General features: G+C 45.8%; 1 protein-coding gene across 1 annotated transcript in view; it reads right to left on the bottom strand.

The window, feature by feature from the left end:
- Nucleotides 1-27,642, bottom strand: part of TIAM2 (TIAM Rac1 associated GEF 2) — a 583,282-nt gene that overhangs the window by 112,070 nt on the left and 443,570 nt on the right. The window contains exons 8-12 of the mRNA XM_007956200.1: nt 21,592-21,753; nt 18,557-18,661; nt 18,243-18,321; nt 15,293-15,385; nt 13,474-13,737 (exon numbers count right to left, since the gene is read on the bottom strand). Coding sequence (XP_007954391.1) covers nt 13,474-13,737; nt 15,293-15,385; nt 18,243-18,321; nt 18,557-18,661; nt 21,592-21,753 — 703 coding nt within the window. The remainder of the gene's footprint in view (nt 1-13,473; nt 13,738-15,292; nt 15,386-18,242; nt 18,322-18,556; nt 18,662-21,591; nt 21,754-27,642) is intronic.

The raw sequence follows: 27,642 nt of genomic DNA, 5'->3' as shown, positions 1-27,642 counted from the left end.
AAAATGTCTGTAGTGCGGTCTCTAAGTAGTGGCTGCCACTGGAACAAAGTCCCCCCACCAGAGTGGTTCCCCAAGTTCCACCTGCAGAACCTCGACTTTTCTGGCTCGCAGCGACAGCGACGGCGGCTCTTCTTCTTTCTCCCTAGTAGAAGCACCACCTGCCCCCCTTCTTCCTAGCAAAACGGGTCCGGGCGAGCCATCTTCCCCCTCCGCTCACTGACTGACAACCCAGCTCGGAGAGCCGCCACTGCCGCCAGCCACTCTGACAGGCACCGTCATTTGATTTCTTGACTGTTACTTCCATGGGCATTGATTATGGATCCAAGTAAAATGAAAACCTTGACAACTTCAGTCTTTTCTCCCCTATCATGATGTTGCTTATTCATCCAGTTGTTGGATTTTTTTTTTTTTTTTTTTTATGTTGAGGAATAATCCATACTGAACACTGTAGTCTCTGATATTCACCAGTAAGTGCTTCGAGTCATCTTCACTTTCTGCAAACAAGGTTGTGTCATCTGCACAGTGCTGGCTGTTAGTGAGTCTTCCTCCAGTCCCGATGTCACGTCCTTCTTCATAGAGTCCAGCTTCTCAGATTATTTGCTCAGCATACACATTTAAGTGTGGTGAGAGGTACAACCCTGACACACACCTTTCATGATTTTAAACCACGCAGTAACCCCTTGTTCTGTTCAAACAACTATGTTTTGATCTATGTACAGGTTTCTCATGAGCACAAGTAAGTGTTCTGGAATTCTCATTCTTTGAAATGTTAACCCTAATTTGTTATGAGCCACACAGTCAAATGCCCTTGCATAGTCAATAAAACACAGGTAAACATCTTTCTGATATTCTCTGCTTTCTAAGATTACAACCTAGGAAACCCTGTGGGGCAGTTCTACTCTATCACAGAGGGTCTCTACGAGTTGAAATCAACTCGTCCGCACACAACAACAGTCTTTACAGGGGCAGATCAACACGTCTTTCCCCCACAGAGCTGCTGGGTGGTTAAAACCACCAATCTGCTGGTTAACAGCTGAAAACTGCTGCACAAGTTTTCACTCAAATGTCCTCCTTTTCTCTTTATGTGGGTAATTTTGCATGATTTTATCGATGGGCTTTTATTATAAGCCATTTGGAAACCATTTTGGAAACAGGTAGGCTATTCAATATAAACACAGAGGCTCAATGCCATGTGTTCCAGACTGCCGCTCACGTGGGATCTGCCCATTTGAGTCCACAGCAACCCCCATCTCCTGGTGGCTCCACAATCCGGGAGCTCCCCTTGCCTCCTCCCCTGCCCTCACCCCACATCAGGTCTCTCAGGGTGTCCTGCTGGCTCTACTTCCTCCACTTACTCATCTCATCACTGCTAAAGCTTTCTGTCCACCCTGGTCTCTACAGTCTTCTGAACAACCAGTCAGTGGTGCTTTAAAAACCCTAGTCAGGCTGTGTCGCCCCTCTGCTCCAATCCATGTGAGGCTCCTCTTGTCCTCAGAGTAAATGCCAGACCTTAAAACGGCTGATGAGGTCCATCCTGAGCTGGGCTCACACCTGCTCCCTGGCCTCCCCTCTGACTGCTCTCCAGCTCCTTTGCTCCTTTCCAAGCAGACTGGTCTACCTGCCGAGCCTTGATCATGCTGCTTACGTCCGTCTCAGGTCCTCTCTGCCTGGAAAGTCCATGGCCCAGTCTTTGTTCACACCTAGGATGACTGGGCCACCTTATTTCAAACTGTAACTGCCCCTATTCCGACTCCTGATCCCGCTTACCAAAACCACTTGCTGTCAGGAGAGTGCAGCTCATGGTGACCCTGTGTGTGCTGGAGCATAACTGTGCCTCAAAGGGTTTTCAGTGCCTGGTGTTTTTGGAAGCAGGTGACCATGCCTTCCTCCTGAGGTGCCTCCAATCTTTTAGTCAGCAGCCCGGTGCATTAACAATTCCCCCACCCAGGGACTTCTAAGCCCTTTTATCCCCATCTGTGTTTCCACCGTAGCACTTCACACCTCTAATAGACTATATAACTTCCTTACTATGCTTATTGCTTATTAACTATTTCCACCCACTATTGATACAAGCTCATGAGGGAAAGAATTTTTTATCTATTGTGTCACTACTGTATAGTTCCCACGCACCCCAAACAGTGGCTGAAACATAGAAAGGAAGAGGGGAGAACTACCCAGTAAGCGAGGTAAGCACAGGCTTACTTGTGCTTACTTACTAGTGCAGATTAATAAGTAAGCACAAGTTAGCCCATGCTTATCTCCCCTGCTGGGGATGGAGTACCAGGGATTGTAAATCTGAAAAGAGGCTTTGATTCTGTGGTTGGGAGAGAGAGATGCCAGCCACACCTAAAAGCAGAATCTTCAATGTGGTGAAAAAATGTGAAATTGTTCACTACAGATCAGTAAGTAAGCCTGTGCTTGACTTGCTTACTGGGTACTCCATGTCCATCAGGGACGATAAATGTAAAAAGAGGCTTTGATTTTGCAGGAAGGTGCTGTGGGTTTGGGAAGGAGATAGATGCCAGCCGACACTGTTCACTAGACGTTGTTATTGTTGTTGTTATGTGCCGTCGATTAGTAAGCACAAGTAAGCCTGCGTTTATCTTGCTTATTAGGTAACCTGACACTGGTAAGCATGTACTAAATATCTGTTAAATTAATAAATGAAAGAAAAGTTTTCAAAAAAAATAGAAATTTTTTTTTCCCTGAATCACTAGATTGGCCTCCCATGGCTGTTCATGGTGATAAGTAGCCACTGTGGGATATTGAGGGGGTGGGGAATGGCCTATGTATCTCCTAGACCTAATTGTGGGGTTTGAATTCAGAATTCAGATTAAATCTAATAATTCACTTTTGGACTTCAAAATGAAAGACTTCTCAAAGTGATACTAAATTATTTGCACTAGACATTCAACCTGAAGGTATAAATAAACCATGATTCCCTTCTTAGCTCCAAGTTTTATTTCCTGCATGATAAACAGAGCACATTTACATATAAGCATTAACATCTTGAAACATTAATGCTGAAAAGTGTTGGCAGTGGGGGATTTCTTGCATTTTTTCTGTCCTATATTCCATCTTCTCTGTATTCTTTATCTATTTGTAAATACACCCAGACACGTATTTACCGAGTGGCTATGCTTGTGTGCCTGGTAATTTATTGATAATAAAACACAGGTTAGAGAGTCCCCGTGGCAAGGGAGCATCGAGTCTGTCCACTGCATAGGTGCCCTGATATGTCCACGATCACACAGAAAGCAAGTGTAGGTACCAGGATTCAAACCCAGCTCACCTGCCTTAGCTGCCAGACGACCTTTTACACTTTTATACTCCTAGAACTCAGTTCCATGCACATGTAAAACCAACTGGAAAAATCAAAGCCACTGGCTAACACAGTCATGTCTGAAAATGAGAGGTAAGAAGGGTATGTCCTGACATGCCCCCTCCTGATGGCCCCACGTCCTTCATGTGGAAGAATCAAAGAAGGAGCAAAAATCGGAACTGCAGACAAGCATCATTTGGCCAACAGTCCCTGGAGGCACATCTCTTTCTCTTCTTTGTGTAACAAGATCTAAAACTCCCTCTTCCGACAGCTAACACGTTTCATTAGTGCCATTACTCCACAGAGGTCTGACTCAGCCTACATAGACAACCATATTTGCAAGTGGTCATCCCAAACTCTCAAATGGCTATTATAAGTGGCATGTCCAACTGAAACTTAGTACACAACTCTTCAGAAAATTCTGTAGATTTTTACCTCCAGGATGTATTTGTCTTTAACATTAGGAGAGAGATTATAAGACTAAGTTTTCACTCAAAATGCTGGCAAGCTTTATTTACCAGCTTCTATTCAGTGGTAAAGGAGCTGTAGTGGCGTAGTGCCTAAGGCACTTCACTGCTAACCAGAAGGCTGGCGGTTCAAACCTTGGAAGGAAGGTTGGGCAATCTACTTCCATAGTGATACTGCCTCAGAAACCCAAGGAAGGGTCGCTATGAGTCGGGTCCGACTCAATGGCAGTGAGTTTGTTTTTTGATTCAGCGGTAAAGGAGATCTGGTAGCAGAGTTTCTAACACATTTGACTGCTAACCAGAAGGTTGGTGGTTCTCATCCACCAGCTGTTCCACAGAAGGAAGACAGGTCAATCTGCTTCTGTAATGATTGACTGCCTTGGAAACCCAATGGGGATCACTGTGACCCAGAACCAACTTGATGGCGTGAGTTTGTTTGGGTATCAGTGGTAGGACCCTTACTTTCCATGAAGGAAACTCAAGTTCAATTCCCAACCAGCGCACCTCAGGCCCAGCCACCACTGTTAGGATGCTGAACGGGTATCAGCACAGCTCCCACATTAGACAGACTAGGAGGAAAGGCCTGGTGATCTACATCTGGAAATCAGCCAGTGAAAACCTATGCATCTCAACTCTCCGACGTGCAGCTGACCACGGGGACGGTGCAGACCGGCTGTGGCTCATCCCACTGTGTGTGGGGGGCGCCGAGTTGGGGCTCACAGCAACAGCTCTCCTGGGCTCTTTGCTGCAGGGCATCATCCCCTCTCCACCACCCACCCCCTCCCATCCCAGCGCAGCACATGGCTCAGCCCACTCCGTCACACCCTTCATGGACACAGCTGTGCAACGCCATCCCTTGACTCACAGTTACTTGTTCTTTCTGGGGGGAGGGGGAGATGCTGAGTATTATTTTATAGGAGACTTCGGGCCATTAAACAAAAGAATACTTTAAAGCCCAAAGGAATGAAGGTATGATGGTGGAGTAACAGGTATTTAGAAGCAGAGCCTCCTCCCGGAGCTCACTAAGCCACACGGCAGGTCATTAAAATGACCAGACAAGTCCTGCGTCTGTTACAGAGCTGGGAGAAGGGAATGCACACTGCTCGGTTTTTTTCAGATATGCACCATGCTGTGTTATAAATTGCTGGAATTCAGGGTTTTATACAATCTGGCCTATTGTTTTCTATAATCAAGCCTTATTTCCCATTTTGCTCCTTCACACGCTAGTCAGGTGACCTCTAGTTCCTATCTCTGTGCCCCTCCACTGAATTCTGCATACCCGCCCCCAGCCACACACACCTTCAGGTCCATAACGCATCCCTGTGCAGTGCCTAAACCAAACGCCCACTCTTCCAAAAACACACACACACCTTCAGGTCCATGACGCGTCCCTGTGCAGTGCCTAAACCAAACGCCCACTCTTCCAAAAACCTTTCCCTGGTTCTCCCGCCAAGTCCTCTGCCTCTCTCACACCATTCCTGCTCTTATACTCAGAAAAAGCAGTGGGGACTCCACCCCAGAGTTACATCACTACATCATTTTCTCTTTATTGAAAAGAGATGTTTTTTTTATTATTTTTTAAAATTTAACTGTGAATTATTATTTACTAATGTTTTACTTTCTCTACTCAACCGAAAGCTTCTTGGGGGGTAACGGATAATGTCTAATTCATCTTTATGACCTACAGCAAAACTTAAATGAATGAATTTGTTAAATGAATAAAAATGGCAATAAATGAATAACTGAGAATGAGAGAAAGGAAATCAGCTTCCCAGACAAAAATCAATTTTATAAGAGAATGAGTATGTAAGGGCCTTCCCTCCCTCCTCTGCTAAGAGACAGCCCCAGGCTCGTTCCCACTGATGCAACTGAAAACCACCTTCAGCTGATAGTAACTCGGGAGCAAGGGTTGGTGTCCTGGGTAAACCAGTATTTCCTGCTGTTGTTGTTGTTGTTGTTGTGTGCCGTGGAGTCGGACCCGACTCACAGCGACCCCTCCTTGGGTTTCCAAGGCAGTATCACAATAGAAGTAGATTGCCCAACCTTCTTTCCGAGGAGTGGCTGGTGGGTTTGAACTGCCAGCCTTCTGGTTAGCAGTCAAGTGCCTTAGGCACTACACCATCACAGCCCCCAGTATTTCCTAGAGCTTTAATAATTTTTTTTTAAGTTCATTTTTAGAACACTGATATTTCTTCAGTCTCCCTGGGTAGCGCAAACAGCACACTCAACAGCTAACTAAAAGGCTGGTGGTTCAAACCCACTCAGAGGCAGCTCCAAACAGAGTCCTGGTGATCTCCTGGTCACAGCCTGGACAAGCCTGAGGCATGCAGTTCCCCTCTGACACATGGGGGGTCAATAGCAACTGGTTCAGTTTTGGGGGTTTTTTGGTTGATAGTGTTTTTACATCTGGGAAGAAAACCTGAGGAGTCAGCCAGCTGGACTCAGTGCCAGAGTTTTATACACAAACAGCCTCCCCAGGCTGACTGTTGTTAGTCATCCAGAACTGGGCTGAGGAAGCCAGCACAGCCTGGCTCTCACCAACAGGAACCAGGGGGCAGGCTGCATCAGAGCCAGCTCCGTGACTCTTCCTGGTGGAAAGCTGTGGAAGGGACCCATCCGTTCCCCTAGGCAGCTCATTCCCAAGAGGAACTATGCACTTAAGGGATGGCTTCTGGCAGCTTCAGACCTCCACTGCTCCTAAACACTACCCATGTGTCAGTTTAGAGAGAGAAGGATTCAAAAGTGGGGGTGGTGGTCAAAAAGAACCCCAGGCCACAGTTACCTTCATCTGGTAAGCATTTCCTGAGTTTCTATTATCTAAACAGGAGCAGCAACACAGCCTTTGCTATTTTGCCTCCTGGTAAATACAGCCCCTCCACTAGCTTCTAACCATGTGGTTTTAATGGCTCTTTAGAGATGGGGAATGCATTAATGCCACAACTTCAGTGTTTACACAAAGACTTTCATCGGGAACCAGATCCCCAATGACATGCTCGAAAGCTGCTGGAATGTTTTAAAAGATGGCATTCACCACAAGAGGGATTTGCATCCATAAATCACAAAACCAGCATTCACAGAAACTGTGTAGATGGGTCCGATTCGGGCATGTCCGATTCCTTCAACGGTGGCCTTGTTGGCTCAAAAATAACACTGGCGTCTTTGGAGAATTCCAGCGGTAAAATTAATTCCCTCTATAAAAAGTCCTGACGCACATTTCCTCCTCAGTCCACACAGCCCAGGGACACCCCCTCTTCCTGCCATGAAGCGTGGAGAACTCGAGCAAATCCGGAACCATAAGCAGCAGGAAACAAACAGGTATTGATTTCTCAGGTGAGGAAGAACTGAACAGTGAACACTTCTCTAGGAATCCCTGCCTATTGTCCTCACAGGGTTTCAGGAAGGTTGCAGTAAAGCGAAGGAGCTCCAATGGCCCAGCTATTAAGCACTCAGCTGCTAACCAAAAGGTTGGCGGTTCAAACCCACCAGCCACTGCACAGGAGATGTGGCAGTCCGCGTCCATAAAGATGACGGCCTTGGAAACCCTGCAGGACACTTCTACTCTGTCCTACTCTGTCCTTGGCTGGACTCAAGGACAAGGAGTAGTGAACGTGGGGATGGTTGGGAGTTCTCTGTCCCCTGGTCCATTCCCTCCACTGAATGTGACAGTAGGAGATGCGGATGATCTAGCAAGCCCACTGACGGCAGGGTGGTTCAGTGGCAGAATCCTCGCTTTCCACGTGGGAGTCGTGGGGTCAACTCAATGCACCTTACGTGCAGCCACCAGCATCTGTCAGTGGAGGCTTGCACGCTGCCATGGTGCTGAACTGGACTAGGAAGAAAAGTGTGGCAATCTCCTGAAAGCCAGTCAGTGGAAACCCCATGGGGTGTAATGGTTCTACCTGCAACCAATCACGGGGATAGTGCAGCCTCGGTCCCACTGTATGTGGAGTCACCAAGCATCAGGCCAACTCAGCAGCAGCTCACTGCTTCTGAGCACACGCAGGACAAGGCAGAGGTCCGGGGCTCCTCTTCTCCACTGAAGAATAACACCACCGATCACAGCGCTCTCGTGTGCAGAGAATGTTCCAGGTAGCCCCTGGCTTCACCCGCTGACCCTGGTCAGAGAACGGGGCAGAGAGGCTGCATCCTCCTGCTCAGGCCCAGACTGCCTTCCCAATACAAGTTGCCACTGTCAGTGAGTGTGGACCCCTGACTCGGGGCACTCAAAGATCTTCCAAGCACCTCAGATCACCGTAGGGGCACCTCCAGCAGTGCCACCCAGGAACCTGGGCCTGCGTAAGTTCCTCAGCTGAGTCCTTAACCAGGTGCTGTCCACGACTCTGATTACAGTGACCCCTTGTGTGTCAGAGCAGAAATCCACCCCACAGGGTTTTCAGTGGCTGGTGCATCAAGCACACTGCCAGGCCTTCCTTCCAAGGTGCCCTTGGTGGACTCGAACCGCCCAGCTTTCAGTTAGCATTATAATCCAGGAGGAAGGTTGGGCAATCTACTTCCGTAGTGATACTGCCTTGGAAATCCAAGGAGGGGTCGCTATGAGTCAGGTCCGACTAGATGGCAGTGGGTTTGTTTTTTTGTTTTAAATCTTTGTGAGGCAGTTTGCTCTCATTTTCTCCCACAGAGCAGCTGTTGGCTTCGAACCACAGACCTTTTGGTTAGCAGCTGAATGCCTTAACCATAGCGCCACCAGGGCTCCTTTTAGTTAGCATTACAGTCACCACAGAATCTGAGAAACCACTCTCTGAAACCTCATGCAGGCAGACCTCCGAGGTACTGTGGGTTCAAGACCACTACAAGAAAGCAAATTCCCAATCAAGTGAGTTACACGGAGTTTCTGGTTTCCTGGTACATGTGAAAGTTATGTTTACACTAGACTGTGGTCTACTAAGTGGGCAACAGCATGATGAGAAAGTTGGAAACACTGAGAAATACCAACACGTGACACAAACTGGGCACATGGTGCTGGAAAAATGGTGCCAACAGGCTCACTTGACTCCGGGTTGCTGCAAACCTTCCATTTGTGAAAAATGCAGTGTCTGCGAACCACATACGAGGTCTGCCTGCACCTATCAGTGTCTCTCCAATGCCTGTAGTGGGCTCCTCTTCCAGAAAAACACAGAACTGGCATGGTAGGTGCTCTGACCCCCAGCTGCCTTGGGCTCAGAGCGCCAGGCAGAGTAGCCACTTGTCAGGTGAGCAAGGCAGCTGGAGAGAAGGGCCCAAGTGGGAGCTGTCCTATGCAATGGGGTGTATGAACCCCATCCTAGAGGAACTGAAGCATAAAAATCCAGTCTCGCCCTCCATAGTCAGACGCCATGTGTCCTGTCAGAAGTGGACAAGTACAAGAAGGAGATGCATTTTTTGCTTGAACCTGATCATGAGAGTAAACCTCACAAAATTAGACCAAGTCACCAGAACTCTATGTATAGGCTTTTCCCAGGGAACAGTATATTTGAAACCCCTAGTTAGGGGAGTGGCACAAACAACTAATGTACTTGGCTGCTAACCAAAAGGTGAGAGCTGCAAGTCCACCTAGAGGCCTCTCGGAAGGAAGTTCTGGTGATGTGTTTCCAAGAATTAACCACGAAATACCCTCTGGGGCCCAGATCTGCTCTGATGCACAAGAGGAGTTCCTGCAAGAGCAGAGAGAGGGGCTGACAAATAGTCACCCCGGCTGGTCCGGACTTCTCCTTCCTCTACCATGCGCTATTCTTAGAGTTTCCAGTAAAAATAGGTCTCCCTTCCAGAGAGCCAGCTGTTTAGCTTTTATTAATAGGCAGAAGATTTGTCTTCTCTGAAAAACAAGAGGGTCAAATGAAACTGTCCTTCTTTTCAAGCACTGGGCTGCCTCTGGTAATGCAGAAACCAAAAAAAAAAAAAAAAAAAACCAAACTCACTGCCATTGAGTCAATACTGACTCATAGTGACCTCTGTTGGGTTTCAAGGTGCTAAATCTTTACGAAAGTAGATTTCCCATCTTCCTTCTGCAGAGTGGTTGGTGGGTTTGAACCACCAACCTCTGGTTAGCAGTCAAATGCCTCAGGCACTGTGCCACCAGAGCTCCTCGGTAATGCCAAAGGAATGTGGAATTTAGGAAAAGCAGACTCAAATAATAACCACTTTGCATAATTCCAAGCTGTACTAAAAACTGATTTTCAAAGTCATTGAAATTCTTTCATTTGTATAACTTCATTTTCCAGTAAGAAAATGGGATTACTATCTCCTGATTCATCCCAAAAGCAAACTAAGGTAATTTTCAGTTAAAATGAGAGGGAAGAGAATAAAAATCATGTTTTCAGTGTCTTTTACCTGAGAGCCAGACTGGATATATCACAGGGATGTTAACTCCCTCAACATCCCAGTGGCTACGAGGGTGGAGGTTACAGGCTTTGTCTTTTGGAAGAGAAGGCCAAAGCTAGGGTCTTCTATTTCATTCTGTAATCGTTACCCAAAAAGATGTGTTCAAGTCTCAGGCTCCCATACCTGCGAATATGATGTATTTGGAAATAGGTCTTTGCAGATGTAATAGGCTAAATTAGATGAGGTCATGTTAGAGTGGGGGTAGCCTTAACCCAATAGGACTGCCGCCCTTGTGAGAAGGGAAGAAGAGACACAGACCCAGAGGAGAAACGTCACCACGTGAAAATGGAGGCAGAGGTTCAGGGGACACAGCTGCAAGACAAAGGACGCCCGGGACCCCCAAAAGCTGAAGGAGGCGGGGAAGCACCCTCCCCTAGATCCTTCAAAGACAGATGGCCCTCCCGACACCCTGACTTTGGACTTCTGGCCTCCAGGACTGTGAGAGAGTTCATTTCTGTTAAGGTACCACATTTACAGTACTTGGTTACAGCAGCCCTGGGAGAGTAAGACAGGTTTCTCCCCCCACCCCCAAAGCAGGCCCACAGCCAAGGACTTGGGGACAGCATCTTATTTGAGAGGTGACATCAGGAGGCACAAGTGAGAGAGGAGAGAAGATGAGACAAGGAAGGCCCATGGAAGCCTGAAAATGAGGTTTTCATAATCACAGGGGCTGTTAAAGACGTGTATAGAGTGTACCTCAGGATGGCCCCACTGCGGAGCAAGGAAGTGGGGTATCAGCCCTCCACCCCCACAGCTCACTGGCTGGGCTACTCCTCAGGTCAATCTACAGATGGCAGGCCAGGACTGGAACTCTGCTCTCTACCCCAGGCCACACCTCAGAGGTTCCACTAACCACAGGTTTCTCCTCTCATCATGCCTTTATGCACAAGTGAGAGGATCACTATCTTTTCTCTCTTTAATCTTCCATTTCTTACCTGACCAGTTGCCTTCAAGTTGACCCTGACCCATGGGGACCCCGTGTGTCAGGGCAGAACTGAGTTCCACAGGTTTTCAGCGGTTGCTTTTCAGAAGTAAAAGGCCTTTCTGCCAAGACACCTCTGGATGAACTCAAACTATCAACCTTCTGGTTACAGCTGAGCATAGTAACCGCCAGTACTACCTCCGACCTGAAGAACTGACAATGTTCACTCCAAGGCATGTCCTACACAACCACCCCCAGAAACAACATATTTGCAAAGTATATGAGGAAGCAGTCTATCTGTCCTGACTCTTGTGTTTCTAACACAAGATATTACTATGGACAGTAATGAAGCCCAGGAAGGGGGGCGGTCCACAGGGATACTGAGGCAGAAGGGTGGCAGTATGCTATGGGGGAAGGACTCCCTCCCATACAATGCAGTCCTGCCAGGAAACAGGGCAGTGGTGGCCCTCTCCAGGGAAAGGAAGTAAAGACACAGGCTTCACAGCTCAACCTGCCAAAGACTAGTCGTGACAGTACACCAGCACAGTTTGAACAGCTAGCTATCTGTATGCACAGAAATTGGAACTTCAGAGAAGTTGTGAAGTGTTAGCCCACTGAACGGCTTCCTTGGATGAGTGATATAAGGGCTTTCAAACATATCCAGGCCCTTGTATCCTCTCCTCATGGGGGCACTGGTGATTCCGTGGAAGAACTCTCCCCTTCTCTGCAGTACACCTGGGTTCGATTCCCAGCCAATACACTTCAAAGGCAGCCACTGCCATCTGTTAGAGGAGGCTTGCGTGTTGCTACAATGTGTGAACAGGTTTCTGCGGAGCTTCCAGACTTAGATAGACCAGCAAGACAGGCCTAGCAATCAACTTCCGATATTCAGTCAATGAAAACCCACTGGGGCACAAAGGTCTGTTCACAATGAACCACGGGGATGACGCAGGACTTGCCACGAGGTGGGCTAACTGAGCGGCAGCTAGCCATGACATAACTGCCTTGCAAAGAAGCGGTGACCACACTTAACGTATATGCTTGATCCTTGGTATTTAAAAAAAGTAATGAAGCACAAATGTGCCCCTTTTGCTGCTTTCCAGAGCAATGTGCTCCCCCAGATACCCAAAGTGTTACCGACTCTGTAGTGATTTCTCATTATGATAAAATGCATAGAGACGTACCACACGTCCTGGAGGAATCCCTCCAGACTCATGAATCCAGAGAACGGACACACATGTGTGTCACACGGGACACTCAGGCCTATAACCGCAGCCCCAGGTGGTTGGATGATGACCCTCATAGAACCGTGTAATTAATTAGCGCCATCATAATTTTTGTTTTACGACTCTCCCTTTTATATGCCAATAGTCAATTTAATGGTATTTTAAATTGGAATAAAGCCCCAGGAGAGGAGGAGAAAGCGCCCGACTCCTTATTGAATCACAAATCTTACAAGCTGATTTTTTAATTCCAAAAATGACCTAATAAACTTGCTTTATAATTAAATCCACCCTAACAACTTTTCTTTTGTGTTTTTCGTTAATTTCTGGCCAGCATGCAGAGATTTCAATTGGAAAGCCCTTGACATTGTAATTAAGTATAAAACTGACTTTGTGCGTTCTCAGGATAAAGACCTTATGCTCTGGGTCTCAGGGAGCCTGGCCAGCATCTTTCCAACGGTACAGACAAGAAAGAAGAGCTTTTCAATTTGCAATATTAGCTGAAGAGTGTAATTTATTTGACTGAGCTACATGAAATATGCGGTAAGTGCTAACTTCAGAAATTCAAATCTTCAAATGATTTCCTAATATAAAATGTTATTTTGAAAAAAATAACCTGGCATACGGTTTTTCATTTTAAGGCTTTTACAAAATTTACAAAATTTTAAAATTCATGACCCACATTAAAAGTTCACAGCTTACTGAGAAAGGAAGCACTTCAGGAAAGAGATAAAGAACGGAACCGTGTCAACTATTTTAGGAACCCAGCTTATTACTGCAAAGTGTTTCTGCTTTATTTTCAAGTGGATTTCAATAGAAAAATGTTCAACTCTGGTCTTTATATCAGTTTTCATCTACTTTCAATCACGATGCAATCACAATTCTAAATATTGTGCGTGATTTGCAAAGATTTCACAATTTTAAAGAATATTATTTTGTGCAAAAATAATTTTCCATTCTCACAAAATCACTAAAATTACCAAAATGCATGGAATTCTGATAACATCTACTGAGTTGGCATCTGCACTCTTCTCGTAATCAACGAGAAGACATTTTTTGAATAGATCAAATAATCAAGAAAGCAAGTAAGCCAGCAAAATTACGGCCTGAAACGATTAGCTACTGATACCAGTTGTTAAGGAAGGAAAAACAAAGCCTCACCATTCGCTGTGCTTTTCTTCAGGTTATCCAGGAATTCCTCCAGGAGCTGGGATTGGTTAGGCGGCGGCAGCAGACTTTTCTGGTTCGTGGAGAACAGGTCACTGTCTGACCAGGAAGTACCCAGGGTTTCTTTTGTGCCCAGAGGCTGCGCAACCAGAGTCAAGCCCACGGTCTTCTCAGAAAACAGGGCCTCCATCTGCCTCAGGTCAAGGTCAGCCACGGCTTCTCCATTTAAGGTCACGATTTCATTGCCCTTTCTTAACCCTGATAACAAGGAGGGGAGATTAAAAAAGAGAGAGAGAGATTTCTCGGAGGAATATTTTAACGTGAATGGAGGCTGAGTCCAGCTGTGTACTGTCAGGGGGCTGGGCTCTTGATGCTTTCTTCAGAGATACCACCAAATGCCTCGTCTTTAGATGTTATTGACAACAAGATGGCTGCCAGCCCTCTCAAGACTAGGCTGGCAGGATTTTTTTTTTTTTTTTAATTTTACTGTGGTTTGGGTGAAAGTTTACAGAGTAAATTCATCTTCCATACAGCAGCTCACATATACTTACTTGGTCTCATGACACTGACTGTAATCTCCCACAATGCAACAGCTCTCCTCCCACCTCCTCCCCTAGCTACTTCTTCCCTGTGTCCTTCCCTCCCCTGAACTCCTGGCCCCTGAGCTGTCTCCCTGTGCATACACAGCCCTCCCATTCTCCCATGATTGATCTCTCCAAGGAGTGTATCTGCCTAACGTAAATGCTCAGCTCATATGCCTGTCTTTTATTTGGTTGGAAGCCACAGGAGTGGGTTCAATTCCAGACCTGAAGGGTAGCCAGGGGCCACAGTCTCAAGGGTTCCACCTGGCGCTTTCAGATCAGGAAACTTGGTCCTTTTTTTTTTTTTATATATGATTTTGAGTTTTGTTCCACATTGTTCTCCCAATCTATCCAGGATCTCCTACACAGATCCTCCTCCAAGTGGTTGACAGTGGTAGGTGGGCACCATCTAGTTTTTGTGGTCTCATAGTCATCTAGGGTAAGGATCGCATGGTATACCAGTCCCTTGGACTAATCGTTTCCATGGACCTTTGGTTTTCTTTTCTTCACTCTTCTTTGCTCTGGGTGAGGAGAGACCCATCGTTGCACCTAGATGGCCACTTGCAAGCTTTTAAGATCCCAGTCACTACTTGCCAAAGTAAGATATGGAACAATGTTTTGTGTAGTATACTATGCCAATTGAGCTTGATGTCCCCTGCAACCTTGGTCCTGAGCCCATAGGTCCAACTACTTGTTTCCTCTGTGTAGCTGGCTGTGGCCAAGAAGTGACTACAACCTTGTCTCTTGTCAGATCTACTATATACCTAGAAATTCTTACACAACATACAAACACACTTGTAGAAACATTGTCTGGCTGGCAGGATTCTTGAAAGGGAAATAAGAGCCATTCAAATGAATTGTTCTTCTATTTCTCTGTGGTTAAAATGTCTTAGGAAATCACATTTGTGTTATCTGTGTCTGTCTGTCTGTCTCATGCTCTTCCCCCTCCTGCTATCTGTCCACATCTATATACTCTCTCTGTATATGCACATATGCTATCCCTTCAATGTACACACATATATGTGCATACACCGCCTTGTGCACACGTGCACACACACACACACACACACACATACTCCACATATACACATTAATGCATTCTCAATTAAACTCTTTCAAATTCCAGGAGAAAGAATTTTCTGGCAAAACTCTAAGAAGAAAATGTCAGTGGCAAGATTGCCTTCCAAGTGTGAAGCTGAGAAGAACAGGGTCCTCTCCTATGCCACACTGACCTTCCCCGTATGCCAAGCCGTCAGGGAGAACATCGCTTATAAATATCCGGCTGAGGTGCTGATGCTCATCCACCTGGGCCGTCACTGCAAACCCTAGAGACGAAATCAAAGGGGAAGTCAAGCCCAAATCCAGCAGGTAATTACTTTCACCAACCCAGGTGGCAGTGCTTCCTTGAGCATCTATTCTCATAAATACGGTATGCTGAGAAAGTCTAGGTCACATGTCATTTGAAAGTGAAAATATTAGCAGGGACAGAAAAAGAAGAACAAGTCAGAGCTGATGGTTTGAGAATTATAAAAGCTCAGCCTTCAAAAAGTAAGACCAATATACATTTTCATGGAAATAAATCAAATTCCATTCGATCCAATAAATATTTGTTGAGAAACAACTATGTACAGGGTTAAGAGCTTTACAGGGAGGCCTGGTCACACAGTGGTTAAGCACTATGATGTTAACCATAAGGTTGGTGGTTCAAACCCACCAGGTACTCCACAGGAGAAAGATGTGGCAGTGTGCTTCTGGGAAGATTACCCACTGCCTTCAAATCAATTCTGACTCATAGCGACCCCCATTGGGTTTCCAAGGGAGTAAATCTTTACACAAGTAGATTGCCCCAGAACAGCTGGTGAGTTTGAAACACCAACTTTCTGGTTGGCAGTCAAATGCCTTAGGCACTGTGCCAGCAGAGCTCCTCTCTAGAAAGTTCACAGCCTTAGAAATCCTATGGGGCAGTTCTTCTCTGTCTTGCAGGGTCACTATGAGTCAGAATCGATAAGATGGTAGTAGGTTTGGTTTGGTTTTTTGAGGCACTTTATAAGAAGATAGGGAGCTCTGGTAGCATAGTGCCTAAGGCACTTGACTGCTAACCAGAAGGCTGGCGGTTCAAACCCACCAGCCACTTCTTGGAAGGAAGATGGGGCAATCTACTTCTGTAGTGATACTGCCTTGGAAACCCAAGGAGGGGTCGCTATGAGTTGGGTCCGACTCGACGGCACATAACAACAACAACAACATAAGAAGATAGGGAAATTAGCAGGAGACAACATTTGCCCTAAATACGCCTACGTGCAAAACCCAAGTGAGACCTCACCTCCTCTCCATGTAGCCCCCTGGTGTGTGCCCTTGTCTCTGTCCCCACAAGTGGAGCACATGTTTTGCCCATAATACTGAGAGTTCTTGGACAACAGGGAGTGTTGTGTCCCCATTACCTGTGTGCCTCAAGGCCCAGCCTGGTAGACTATGGTCACCAAACAGTATCTTTGCTAAGCACCTTCTTTCATTCATTCAAACACAAAGAAGACACAAAAATGTAGCATGCAGGTCAACAAAAGACAAACAAAATGCTGAGAGGGTTTCAAAGGAAAAACCACATCTGATTTGACTTGAGTGGGGGGAGATAATGTAAATTAAGAAACAAAGAACAAATTATAATGGAAACCTTGTTGTTGTTGTTGTTATGTGCCATCCAGTCAGACCGACTCATAGCGACCCCCCCTGGGTTTCTGAGGCAGTATCACTACAGAAGTAGATTGCCCCATCTTTCTTTCAAGGAATGAAACCTTAGCATATCTTATATAATGACTAGGATTTGATCAACTTGTGTCATGTTAAGGAAAATAAATATATGTGTCAATACACTTATCATACTAAGAAACAATCTTTTTATGGAGATATTTTCAACCACTATCTGGTTATTGGTATCATAGGGTAAGAGACAGTAAGTGATAGAAACAAACTAAAAGGCATGAGACCAGTCCATAAGCAGCTTACAGCCAAGTTCAACTACAAATGGAAATGTGAGAATTAGATACTATGAAGTGATGAACTGAGTAATGGCTCTTAATTGTTAAACTCAGAGAAGGAAGAGGTAAATACAGCTAGAGCAATAAGGTAAGACTTCTTCAAGAAAAGTAGACCTTTATTTAGTTCTTAAAGGATAGAAAGGACACATATAATAAGAGGAGGGATTGGGGTGGAGATGAAGGGTAGTATTCCAAGTAGGCAAAAGTAAACCACAGGCAAAGACACTGGAGATGAATCATGAATCAATCCACTTGGCCCAGCATCTCACACACAGAATTCATTGTGTTGTTATTTGCCATCAAGTCAATTCGACTCATGGCAGCCCTACGTGGGTGGAGTAGAGCCAGTCTGTATCGTTTTCAAAGCTGTGACCTTTCAGAAGACCAGCCTGGTGTTCCTAGGTGGATTCGAACCACCAACTTTTCAGCTAGTAGTTAAGCACTTAACCTTTTGCGCCACCCAAAATCAAACCAAACTCACTGCCGTCAAGTCAGTCCCAACTCATAGAGACCCCTCCTTGGGTTTCTGAGGCGGTATCTCTAGGGAATTACATTGCCCAACCTTCCTCCCAAGGAGTGGCTGGTGGGTTTGAACCAACAGCCTTCTGCTTAGCAGTCAAATGCCTTAGGTACTCTACCACCAGAGCTCCAGGACTCTTTAAATTCATTATAAACTTTGTTGTCATTATGATTATCACCATCACCTCAAATTTCTCATCAATTTTTATATTCATTCCTTTTCCTTTCTCTAATATTAACTCATATCTTTTTATCTTACTTATATAAAGAAATAGAAAGTGAAGAAGTATAAGAATTATTTGTCATATTATCTGAAAATATAAACATAAAGAAAAAGAATAGGACCAAAGATTAAAAAAACAATTTTCTAAACCCTACTGCCATTGAGTCAATTCCAACTCAAAGCGACCCTCATTGGATTTCCTAGGCTATAAACCTCTCTGGAAGTAGATTGCCTCATCTTCCTCCCACGCAGCAGCTGGTGGGTTTGAACTGTGAACCTTCTAGGCTAGCAGCCTAATGCCTTACCTACTACACCACCAGAGCTCCTTGAGGAGCAAAGAACTGGGGGCAGAATAGGCTACGTGGGACCACACAGCCCTCTGATAAGGGTCTTCCGTATTCTTACCGAAGTCGGAGACGCTCCCAGTCTTAGTAAGCTGTACATCGTAAACATTTAAGGGAAAGACTTCGATTTCATCGTAAGCCTACAAAAGGTCAAAACACCAAAATCAGAGGATTTGATGGTACAGTATTTGAAAAATTATTTTGACACTTTTTTCACAGTGAAACAGGAACACTGCTAGTAAGTTACCTTTTATTGAGACAGTTTCCAACCTAGATGTCAAATTTAAACAGAATTTTCCCCAAAATCACATTTCTTTTTCTCCAAACACCCAGGATGTGCCTACATTTCCCTATCTACAGCCAGGGCACACTTGCCTGGTCTTGCATGTACTCAGATGGCGCAGGAATACAGCACTCAATGTTTTCATCGACTAATTTTCGAAGTTGTAAGCCATAGTGGCTGGGCTCCAACTGCCTCATCTGTAAAGAAAGAGGAAGTGATTCAGATTCTAAACTTTCCTTTTTCTAAAGTCATTATTGTTCAGCACCCTCATTGAAAACACACTTGGAAATTTCTAGAAGAAATACTACATATAAAATGCTGAGTTTAAACCTATATAGGAGCTCACAATTAAAGTACCAAAAAGAAAGGACAGTAATTATTTTAAAGAAGGTTTTCTCTAAGTGCTGTTGCTTATCATTAAAGGCAGGGGACATGTTGTTAAGAGACGGTAACAGAACATGCCTGCTAGGAGTACACATCCCACCATCGTAAGCGACGGCACTTTATATACTGATCCTACCCAGACTTTCTCAGAAGGAAGGTTGGGTGATCTACTTCCGTAGCGTTACTGCCTCGGAGACCCAAGGAAGGGTCACGATGAGTCAGAGCCGACTTGATGGCACATAACAACAACAACAACAAACCCAGACTTTACATTGTTTGCCATCAGAGCCAAAACCAAAACCAAACTCACTGCCATCGAGTCAATTCCAACTCACAGTGACCCTCAGTGGGTTTCCAAGGCACTAAATCTTTATGGAAGTAGATTGTCCCATTTTCCTTCCACAAGCAATTGGTGGGTTTGAACCACCAACCTTCTGGTTAGGAGTCAAATGCTTTAGGCACTACGCCACCAGAGCTCTTACTCCCATCACTAAAGGGGAGAACTTTGTAAACTGCGAATAATCTCATGTTCTACAGACTTCAGAATTAAAAATTTCTTACTCTAAAAAGTTTTCAAAAGGAAAGTGTACGTACATACACACATGCACATACGCACATGCATATACACGCATATACACACATACACACATACATGCACAGTCTTTCATTCTCTCTCTCTCATATACACATTTCAACAGTGAGAAATTCTCTCAGGCCTTGGCTGTCACTGGAGACCCAGTGGTGGAAACGGTTAATACACTCCACTGATAACTGAACTCGACTGCAGTGAGTTTGGTTTTTTTTGGCTAACTGAAAGGTTAGAGGCTCAAGTCCACCGAGGAAAGCCTTGGAAGAAAGGCCTGACTACCTCCACTGACAACCCTATGCAGACACAGTTCTACCCTGACGCACGTGGGTCATCACGGGTCGGGATCAACTAGATGGCAACTGGTTATGCCTAAATGGGTCTAACTAACCCGGCACTTCTGACACCTCTGAACAATATCACTCGTATGGACCACCTTCCTACACAGCACTATCTCATTGTCACTTAACAGAGCTCATAATTATTCTAGATATCCCAGTGCCATTGAGTCGAATCCGACTCATAGTGACCCCTCCTTGGGTTTCCGAGGCGGTATCACTACAGAAGTAGATTGGCCAATCTTCCTTCAAAGGAGTGGCTGGTGGGTTTGAACCACCAGTCTTCTGGTTAGCAGTCAAGTGCCTCAGGCACTACGCCACCAGAGCTCCCATTCTAGATATAAATAAATTCTTGGATAAAAACCCTACACAATGGAGCAAAAGGAAAATAAGCTCCTAAGAGTACTGTTGTTGTTGTTATGTGCCGTCCAGTCGGACCCGACTCATAGCGACCCCTCCTTGGGTTTCTGAGGCAGTATCATTACAGAAGTAGATTGCCCCATCTTCCTTCCAAGGAGTGGCTGGTGGGTTTGAACCACCAGCCTTCTGGTTAGCAGTCAAGTGCCTTAGGTGCTATGCTACCAGAGCTCCCCCTAAAAGTATAAGCACCCTGTATAAATGCATAGTACCCTAACGCTTCAAGTCAAAGTGACAAAGGAAGGATCAAATCAAACGTTCTCCACAGAGTTATATGTACGTAGTAGCTGTTGTTGTTGTTGTTGTTGTTGTTGTTATGTGCCGTCGAGTCGGATCTGACTCACAGCAACCCCTCCTTGGGTTTCTGAGGTGGTATCATTACGGAAGTAGATTGCCTAACCTTCCTTCTGAGGAGTGGCTGGTGGGTTTGAACCACCAGGCTTCTGGTTAGCAGTCAAGTGCCCTAGGCACTATGCCACCAGAGCTCCTGTACCTGGTAGAGCATTACCAAATTCCACACGCCCTTTCCATCATTTCATATATTTGCCTGCATTCCCTCTGAAAACTTAAAACTACGTAAGCTCTACTACGCCACCTGGTGTCTGAAAACTGATGTGACGTTGCTGATGACATTTCGCCTACAGCCCTGAGCTGGCTTTAACAATTATCATAAAGTTCCCTTTCAGACTGAGAATAAAACCCAGTTTGAACAATAAGTAACACAATTATCACCTGTCAATCTCCTGAAGCAACTGTGATTGGCATCAAGTTAGTTGCTTAATCTAGAAAAACTTGGCAAAAAATAGAATTAAATCAAATTTCTTCAAAGTATGTACCCACAGCCTACACGGCACCATCTCATTGACACTTACCAGAGCTCATAATTATCCTAGACACAAAGCTATACAGGTAGTTCCCGACTGATGACGTATTCGAGTTAGGACCAACTGCACTCACACCTCCTGTCCGTTTTTTGAAAACATCTTACGGTCAGTAATATGTACTATAATGGTGAAGCATGGAATTGACTGTTACCATTCTCAGATGGTCACTTATCGATGTTCAATTTTATGATTCACTGTTCGAAACACTACTGTGCTCTGAAATGAATTTTTTAAAAGATGAGGTATCCGACTTACACCAGAACTGACACGCAGTGGAGTTGTAGGAATGGAACCCTGTCATATGTCACATGGCCCATATATATGGGCCACCTGTATAGAGAGAATTACACTAAGTAGCTCAGGTTCCTCATGAAGGCAAGAGGTCATGATCCAAACATTTATTCTTTCTCAGCAGGGAGGGGCAGGTTGCAAATGAATGAGTATGTGCTCAGTGACCACAAGGCTGTTCTCTTGGGTAGCAGATTCAGAAGGCGTGGGAGGACACCACAACCTATTACCTTGCACACCAGAGACAAAATATCTTCCACTCTGTGTTCCGGCTTGATGACGACAGTGACTCCCTGGTTATCCGGAAAGTGGACATAAGCCTGCGTTTCCCACGTGCTGTCTCGGCGAAAACCATCGGCTGTTGAACTATATATGTGCAGAAGGTCATCAACCTGTTTTTTAGACACCAAAAGAAAATGCAGACATAACACATGAAGGAAACAGCTGAGGTGATGCCCCCTTAGGTAGCGTTTCATAGTCAGCACTGTCACACTCCTCCCACGTCACTTCCCTTTCACGACCCTCCGGGACAAGAAATCCAGTGTTTCCACATCCGCTTTATGCAGATAAGGAGGCACAGGGAGGCCAAGCGGCAGTCGGCTGACTTGTCCTGTGTTCCAACCATTACACCACCTTGCCAATTAGACCAAGCTACCCACTGCCACTGAGTCCATTCTGACTCACAGCAACCCTTTTGGACAGAGCAGAACTGAACCATAGGGTTTCTATGGCTGTAAATCTATACAGGAGTAGACTGCCTCAGCTTTCTCCTGTGGAGTGGCTGGTAGGTTCAAACTGATGACCTTTTGGTTTGCAGCTGAATGCCTTAACCACAATTCCACCAGAGCTCCCAGAACGCTGTGATCCATAGAAGGAACACCTTTTGTTGTAGTTGCTTGCCCCCAAGTCAATTCTGACTCACGGTGACCCCTTGTGTGCAAGAGTTTCTCTGAAAACTCTGTAGCGTTTTCAAAGCTGTGACCTTTCAGGAGCACACTGGCAGGCCGTTCTTCTGAGGCACCTCGGGGTGTGTTCAAACCTCTGACCTTTCAGCTAACAGTCAAATGCTTAACAGTTCACACTACCCAGGGACTCCCTAATCCATCCCTCCAAAACCAAAAAACCAAACTCACTGCCATCAAGTCGATTCCAACTCACAGCGATCCCCTTTGAGTTTCCGAGGGAATAAATCTTTATGGAAGTAGATTGCTGTCTTCCTTCCACAGAGTGGCTGGTGGGTTCGAACTGCCAGCCTCCTGGTTAGCAGTCAAATGCCTTTGGCACTGCACCACCAAGGCTCCTTAATCCATCCCCACTGCTCCAGAAGTTCAGGTTGAGAAGGGGCACTGTGTAACGTGCATTTAAGCCACCATCCCTTCTGAATTTTGCCAAGAATTTAGAAACTTTTGTCCTGGCCACTGGCACATGCCTGCATCCTAACTAACCCCAGGCCCGGTCTCTTCTCTCTTATCCCCACCAGCTGTGGTGGAACCAAACTCAACTCCCGGCAACCCCACGTGTGTCAGAGAGAATGCTTTCCACAGAGCTTTCAATGGCTGGCTGTTCGGAAGCAGATCACCAGGCCTTTCCTCCAAGGAGCCTGGGTAGCCTCGAACCACCGACCTTCTGATTAGCAGCCGAGTGCATTAACTGTTTGCACCCCCTGGGACTCCCCTTGATCCCTATTTGCTTCTGAAACTGACCCTCATTGTGGAGAAAATGTTTCTCTGTCATGAGTTGCTTCATATCTAGACACTTGTTTAGAAATCATCCCCAAACATGACATTTCGGAAGCCTTGCCCAACTTTCTAAACTTCATCATCGCTGACTGACCGCAGACTTATGTGGAACTCTGTAATTTAGATGAAAAATATTTCACCTTTATTAAGCAACTCAGAAATGTTTTACTCTGGTTCTTTTTCTCTAGATTCTGAGACTTCTGGTAAAGAAATAAAAAGAGGGAGATTTGAAATCTAAAGACCTGATGTTCAAACTCTACATCTTGCCCAATGAGAAGTGACCTCGGAAAAGACACATATCCTTGCTGGGCTCAGCTCTGAATCTGTAAGCGGGGTGTTATTAATTTAACTACTTAAGCTATTAACAATCCAAATTTTTATGAGGAGAGAAGACATATATGAAAGCACTGTAAAAAACAGAAAATGTGCTATATTTTATGTGCTATAAAAATGTCCATATGCAGCTTAAACATCACAGGAGGCAAAGTCAGGATTACTTCTTAGGCACAAGTTAGCACCTTGAGGGAGCGGGTCGCTGGGCCTGTGGGCAGGGACATGGTCACAGGGCACATCGAGCTCAAAGCATATTAATTTAAAAAATAAAATAAACCCAGAGTAAACTGTTCCAAAGAGACTCCACCATCCACTTGATCACCTCCCAGTCACCACAGTCTAAGGCTGTCAGATGGATGATTCTACTGGGAATTCTCGACTTTCAACACAAAGCAGAAGACCCTCCCGGGACTAAGATCTCCCCAAGAGCCTCCCAGGCAGGACTAAGAAACTAGAGTAGCTGTGTTAAAGAAATTCAAGAGCAGGTTTAGGCAAAGGGGGGAAAGAATTCATCTTCCCATGTCATCTTTTCCAATGTGGTGCTCAACTATGAAATGACATTTCTGGGTCTGTCATGGGGCTGTCACTTCTGACGTATTTCCCTGGAAGGATGATCGGTGCCCCGGAATGAATGCCCTTCAAATGCCAGTGAGAAAGGAGACGGAGCAGCTGCGGGAGTTGAGGACGCCAGGAAGCCTGCGTTGGCATCACGCTCCCCTGAAGGGTCCTGTCTCGCAGGAGTCATTTTCCTCTTCCTTCAACCTCCCAGGTAGTTCCTTTCATCCTGTCAGGGACCTCAACCAGGTGAACTAGCGCCAATAGGAGACGCCGCCTCTCAACTCACACGTTTCGGCATCACGGGAAGCACCGGCAGAGGGCACTGTGGAGTAAGAAACCTTGTCGAGAGCCAACTTAACTGAGCCCATAAAACCAAACCTGATGCCACAGCAGAGTTAGGTGTGACTCCTGGTGACCCCATTGGACTGAGCAGAAGGGCCGTGCGGGCTTTCTAAGGCTGTCAGTCTTTAGGGAAGCAGACTGCTACATCTTTCTCTTGTGGAGCTGCTGGGTGGGTGGGTTGAGACCATCCACTTTCCAGTTAGTGGCTAAGGGCTTTAACCACTGCACCACCAGGGTTCCTAGCTCAGGACCAAGAGGAAGTAAAATGGTCCCAATTACTGAAGAAAAGCATTTCTTTTTCAAAAAGTATTTTCCTGTAGCATAGTGCATAACGCACTTGACTGCTAACCAGAAGGCTGATGGTTCAAACCCACCAGCCACTCCTCAGAAGGAAGGTTGGGCAATCTACTTCTGTAGTGATACTGCCTCAGAAACCTAAGGAGGGGTTGCTATGAGTTGGGTCTGACTCGACAGCACATAACAAGAACAACAACATTTTCCTGTGATAAATAATTATACCAAACCAAACCCACTGCCATGGAGTGGATTCTGACTCAAAGCAACCCTACAGGACAGAGGAGACCTGCCCCAAACGGTTCCCAAGGCTGTGAATCTTTATGGAAGCAGACTGCATCATCTTAGGCCACCATCTGAGCCAGCTGGGGGGCTTGAACCACTGACTTTTTGGTTAGCAGCCCAATGCTTTAACCACAGCGCCATCAGAGCTCCGTATAAATTATATGTAACATATAAAATTGCCATTGTAGTCATTTCTAAAATCATCAAAAATTAGTAAAATTCAGGGGCAGGAATTGTATGCACTCTGCTGTGCAGCCATCGCCAGCATCTACTTGTCAAATTTCTCATCACCCTGAACAGAAACTCAGCACCCATTAAGCAGTCACACCCGTCTCCTTTCCTGCACCCGTCTCTAGGCAATTGACTCCTCCAGCTCTTTCATAGGTATAAGTGGGATCAAACACTATTTGTCCTTCCCGGTCTGGCTTCTTTCACTTATGATACAAAGGAATTTAATTCTACGCTTTGAGAGCAGACAGGAATCAGGTGACTCGTGGTGGGCTGAGAACTATGCACTCACAGTTACACCTTCACTGGCCTTGATCCACCCCTCACAGTCCATGGCAGACAGAGACCAGACACACAGCCCCCACCAACAACCTGGGTCTATTCCAGTGACTCTGTCATAAGCTGGTTCTGACCTAAGTTGAGTACCTTTTTTTTGTTGTTGTTGTTGGTTTGCTTGGTTTCATTATTATTGCCTTTTATTATCAGTATCTTTATAAAGCCGACCTTTCTTTGTCTTTGGGAGTTGGCATGAGACTAGATGATGACCTCAGGATATTATGTGTTGTAACTGCACGTGCACGCACAGGAGCTCTGGTGGCGTAGTGCCTAAGGCATCTGACTGCTAACCAGAAGGTTGACGGTTCAAGCCCACCAGCCACTCCTTGGAAGGAAGGTGGGGCAATCCACTTCCATAGTGATACTGCCTCGGAAACCCAAGGAGGGATCACTATGATCAGATTCAATTTAAGAGCAGTGAGTTTAACTGCATGTAGTAATGTTATTAACGATAAGATGTACCAAAAAGACAGGAAAAATGGACAGTCCTGAGCGTGGACGTACATGCAGTTCACTGTACCTCGAAGCCGTCACAGGGGACTACCTGTACTGTACAGGACAAAAGGAAACAAGCAAGCTCTTGCCATGCCTTCAGCTCATTTCACTCTTACAAGCCTCTGAGCTCAACACCATCAACACTCTATTTAACAGGTAAGAAGACAGAGAGAGGCTCAGAGAATTTTTGAAACTTGCCCAAGGTCACGCCATGCGTGAATGTGGTATTGCAGGCTGGGAACCCTGGAAAGCTGCTTGAGCTGTGCCCACGGCCACAACCCTCTTAGAAATCTCAGCCTGTGGTTAATGCCCACAAAACAGATGCCACCTGAGTTTCCCAATTTGCTTCCTTGATTCCACAGCCCCCATGCTCCTGTGGAACAGGACGGCTCAAAGGACATTCCCTCAAGGAGGGATAACACGCCACTCTCCTGCCTCTAGACCTTGCCCTCTCCTGTTTCCTTTCCCCAGTTTAGCTTCCTCTCCACTCCAAGGCTTCAGCGGCATTTCGGACGGTGCCCCTCTCCTGATCTCCTTCCTCTACTTCCAAAGCCACTCAATGAGCTGAACCCACTCCCCCGTGTTCCTTGGCACTTGGCAGCCTGTCTCACATTCCATCAGCTTCAAGCTGGCTCTGCCTCCCCACCAGGCTATGAGATGGGGGACAGCCTTTGTGTTTGTCTTCACTGCTCTTCAGCACCTAACCCAGGCCTCCTGCACTCAGAGGAAGCCCACCTCCATGTTGTCAACTCGGAGTAACTAAAAACTCACAGTCAGATACAAGCTTGAAAGGTAAAAGCTGTCCGTTTCTGGTATCCTCTTCAAAACTCCTTAATGCTACCTCAGAGTGGAAAAGAAAGAGCTGGTGATCTGCTTCTAAAAGGGAGCCATCACAAACCCTGTGGATCACAACAAAATCCTGACCCATTAACAGCGGACAAGGAGCCCCTAGGTCGGAATATGCTCGACACACAGTGGCCGCTCCAATGGGCTTGAGCTGACGCGTGACCAGGAGGACGAGGCAGGACGGGGCAATGCTTCCTTCTGACAGACGTGGACATGGCAGCAACTAACAACAACAAAACAAGTACAAAGTTTCAAGAAGAGAAGTCCATAGAGGGTTATAGAAGAGGAAGAAGGCAAGAGAAAAAGTGCGCAGTGAATGGAGGGCTGGAAGGAAGGAGAAAAGGAATCTCCTATTTTCTTCAGAGAAACAAGGCTTACTGCTACAGCTGCTCCGAGCAATCATGTTCTGAGTCAGACTGTTGACTCAAGACCTAGGAATGACAGAATGGCAGAAGATGCCTATCTCAGATGGAGCCAGGAACAAGTCAATTCTCTCAGGAGGCCTTCAATAAATATCTCTATGAATTTTTTTCTGTGGATAAGACACACATGTATCCCACAATAGTGCGCAATTTAAGAAAGGTAAAACCTGGTTATTCAAATGAGGACTCAAGAATGTTGACTTAATTTATTAGAACTAGAAAAAGAAAATGCTATCTGGTGTTTACAGGTCTCCTAGATGGTTGTGAAGGAGCTCTGGTGGCTTAGTGCCTGCAGTGTAGTAAGTTACTTTGTGTGGCTTTTCTACCCATAAGTCTTTGTAAACTCCAAGGTGGGATTTGCTATGAGCAACTGAGGAGCTCCTGATTGCTGAAGGTGTCCACC

This window comes from Orycteropus afer, unplaced genomic scaffold, assembly GCF_000298275.1.
Source record: "Orycteropus afer afer isolate SDZICR_OR568_19922 unplaced genomic scaffold, OryAfe1.0 scaffold00581, whole genome shotgun sequence".
NCBI classification, from domain to species: domain Eukaryota; kingdom Metazoa; phylum Chordata; class Mammalia; order Tubulidentata; family Orycteropodidae; genus Orycteropus; species Orycteropus afer.
This window is presented reverse-complemented; position numbering and strand designations above follow the sequence as displayed.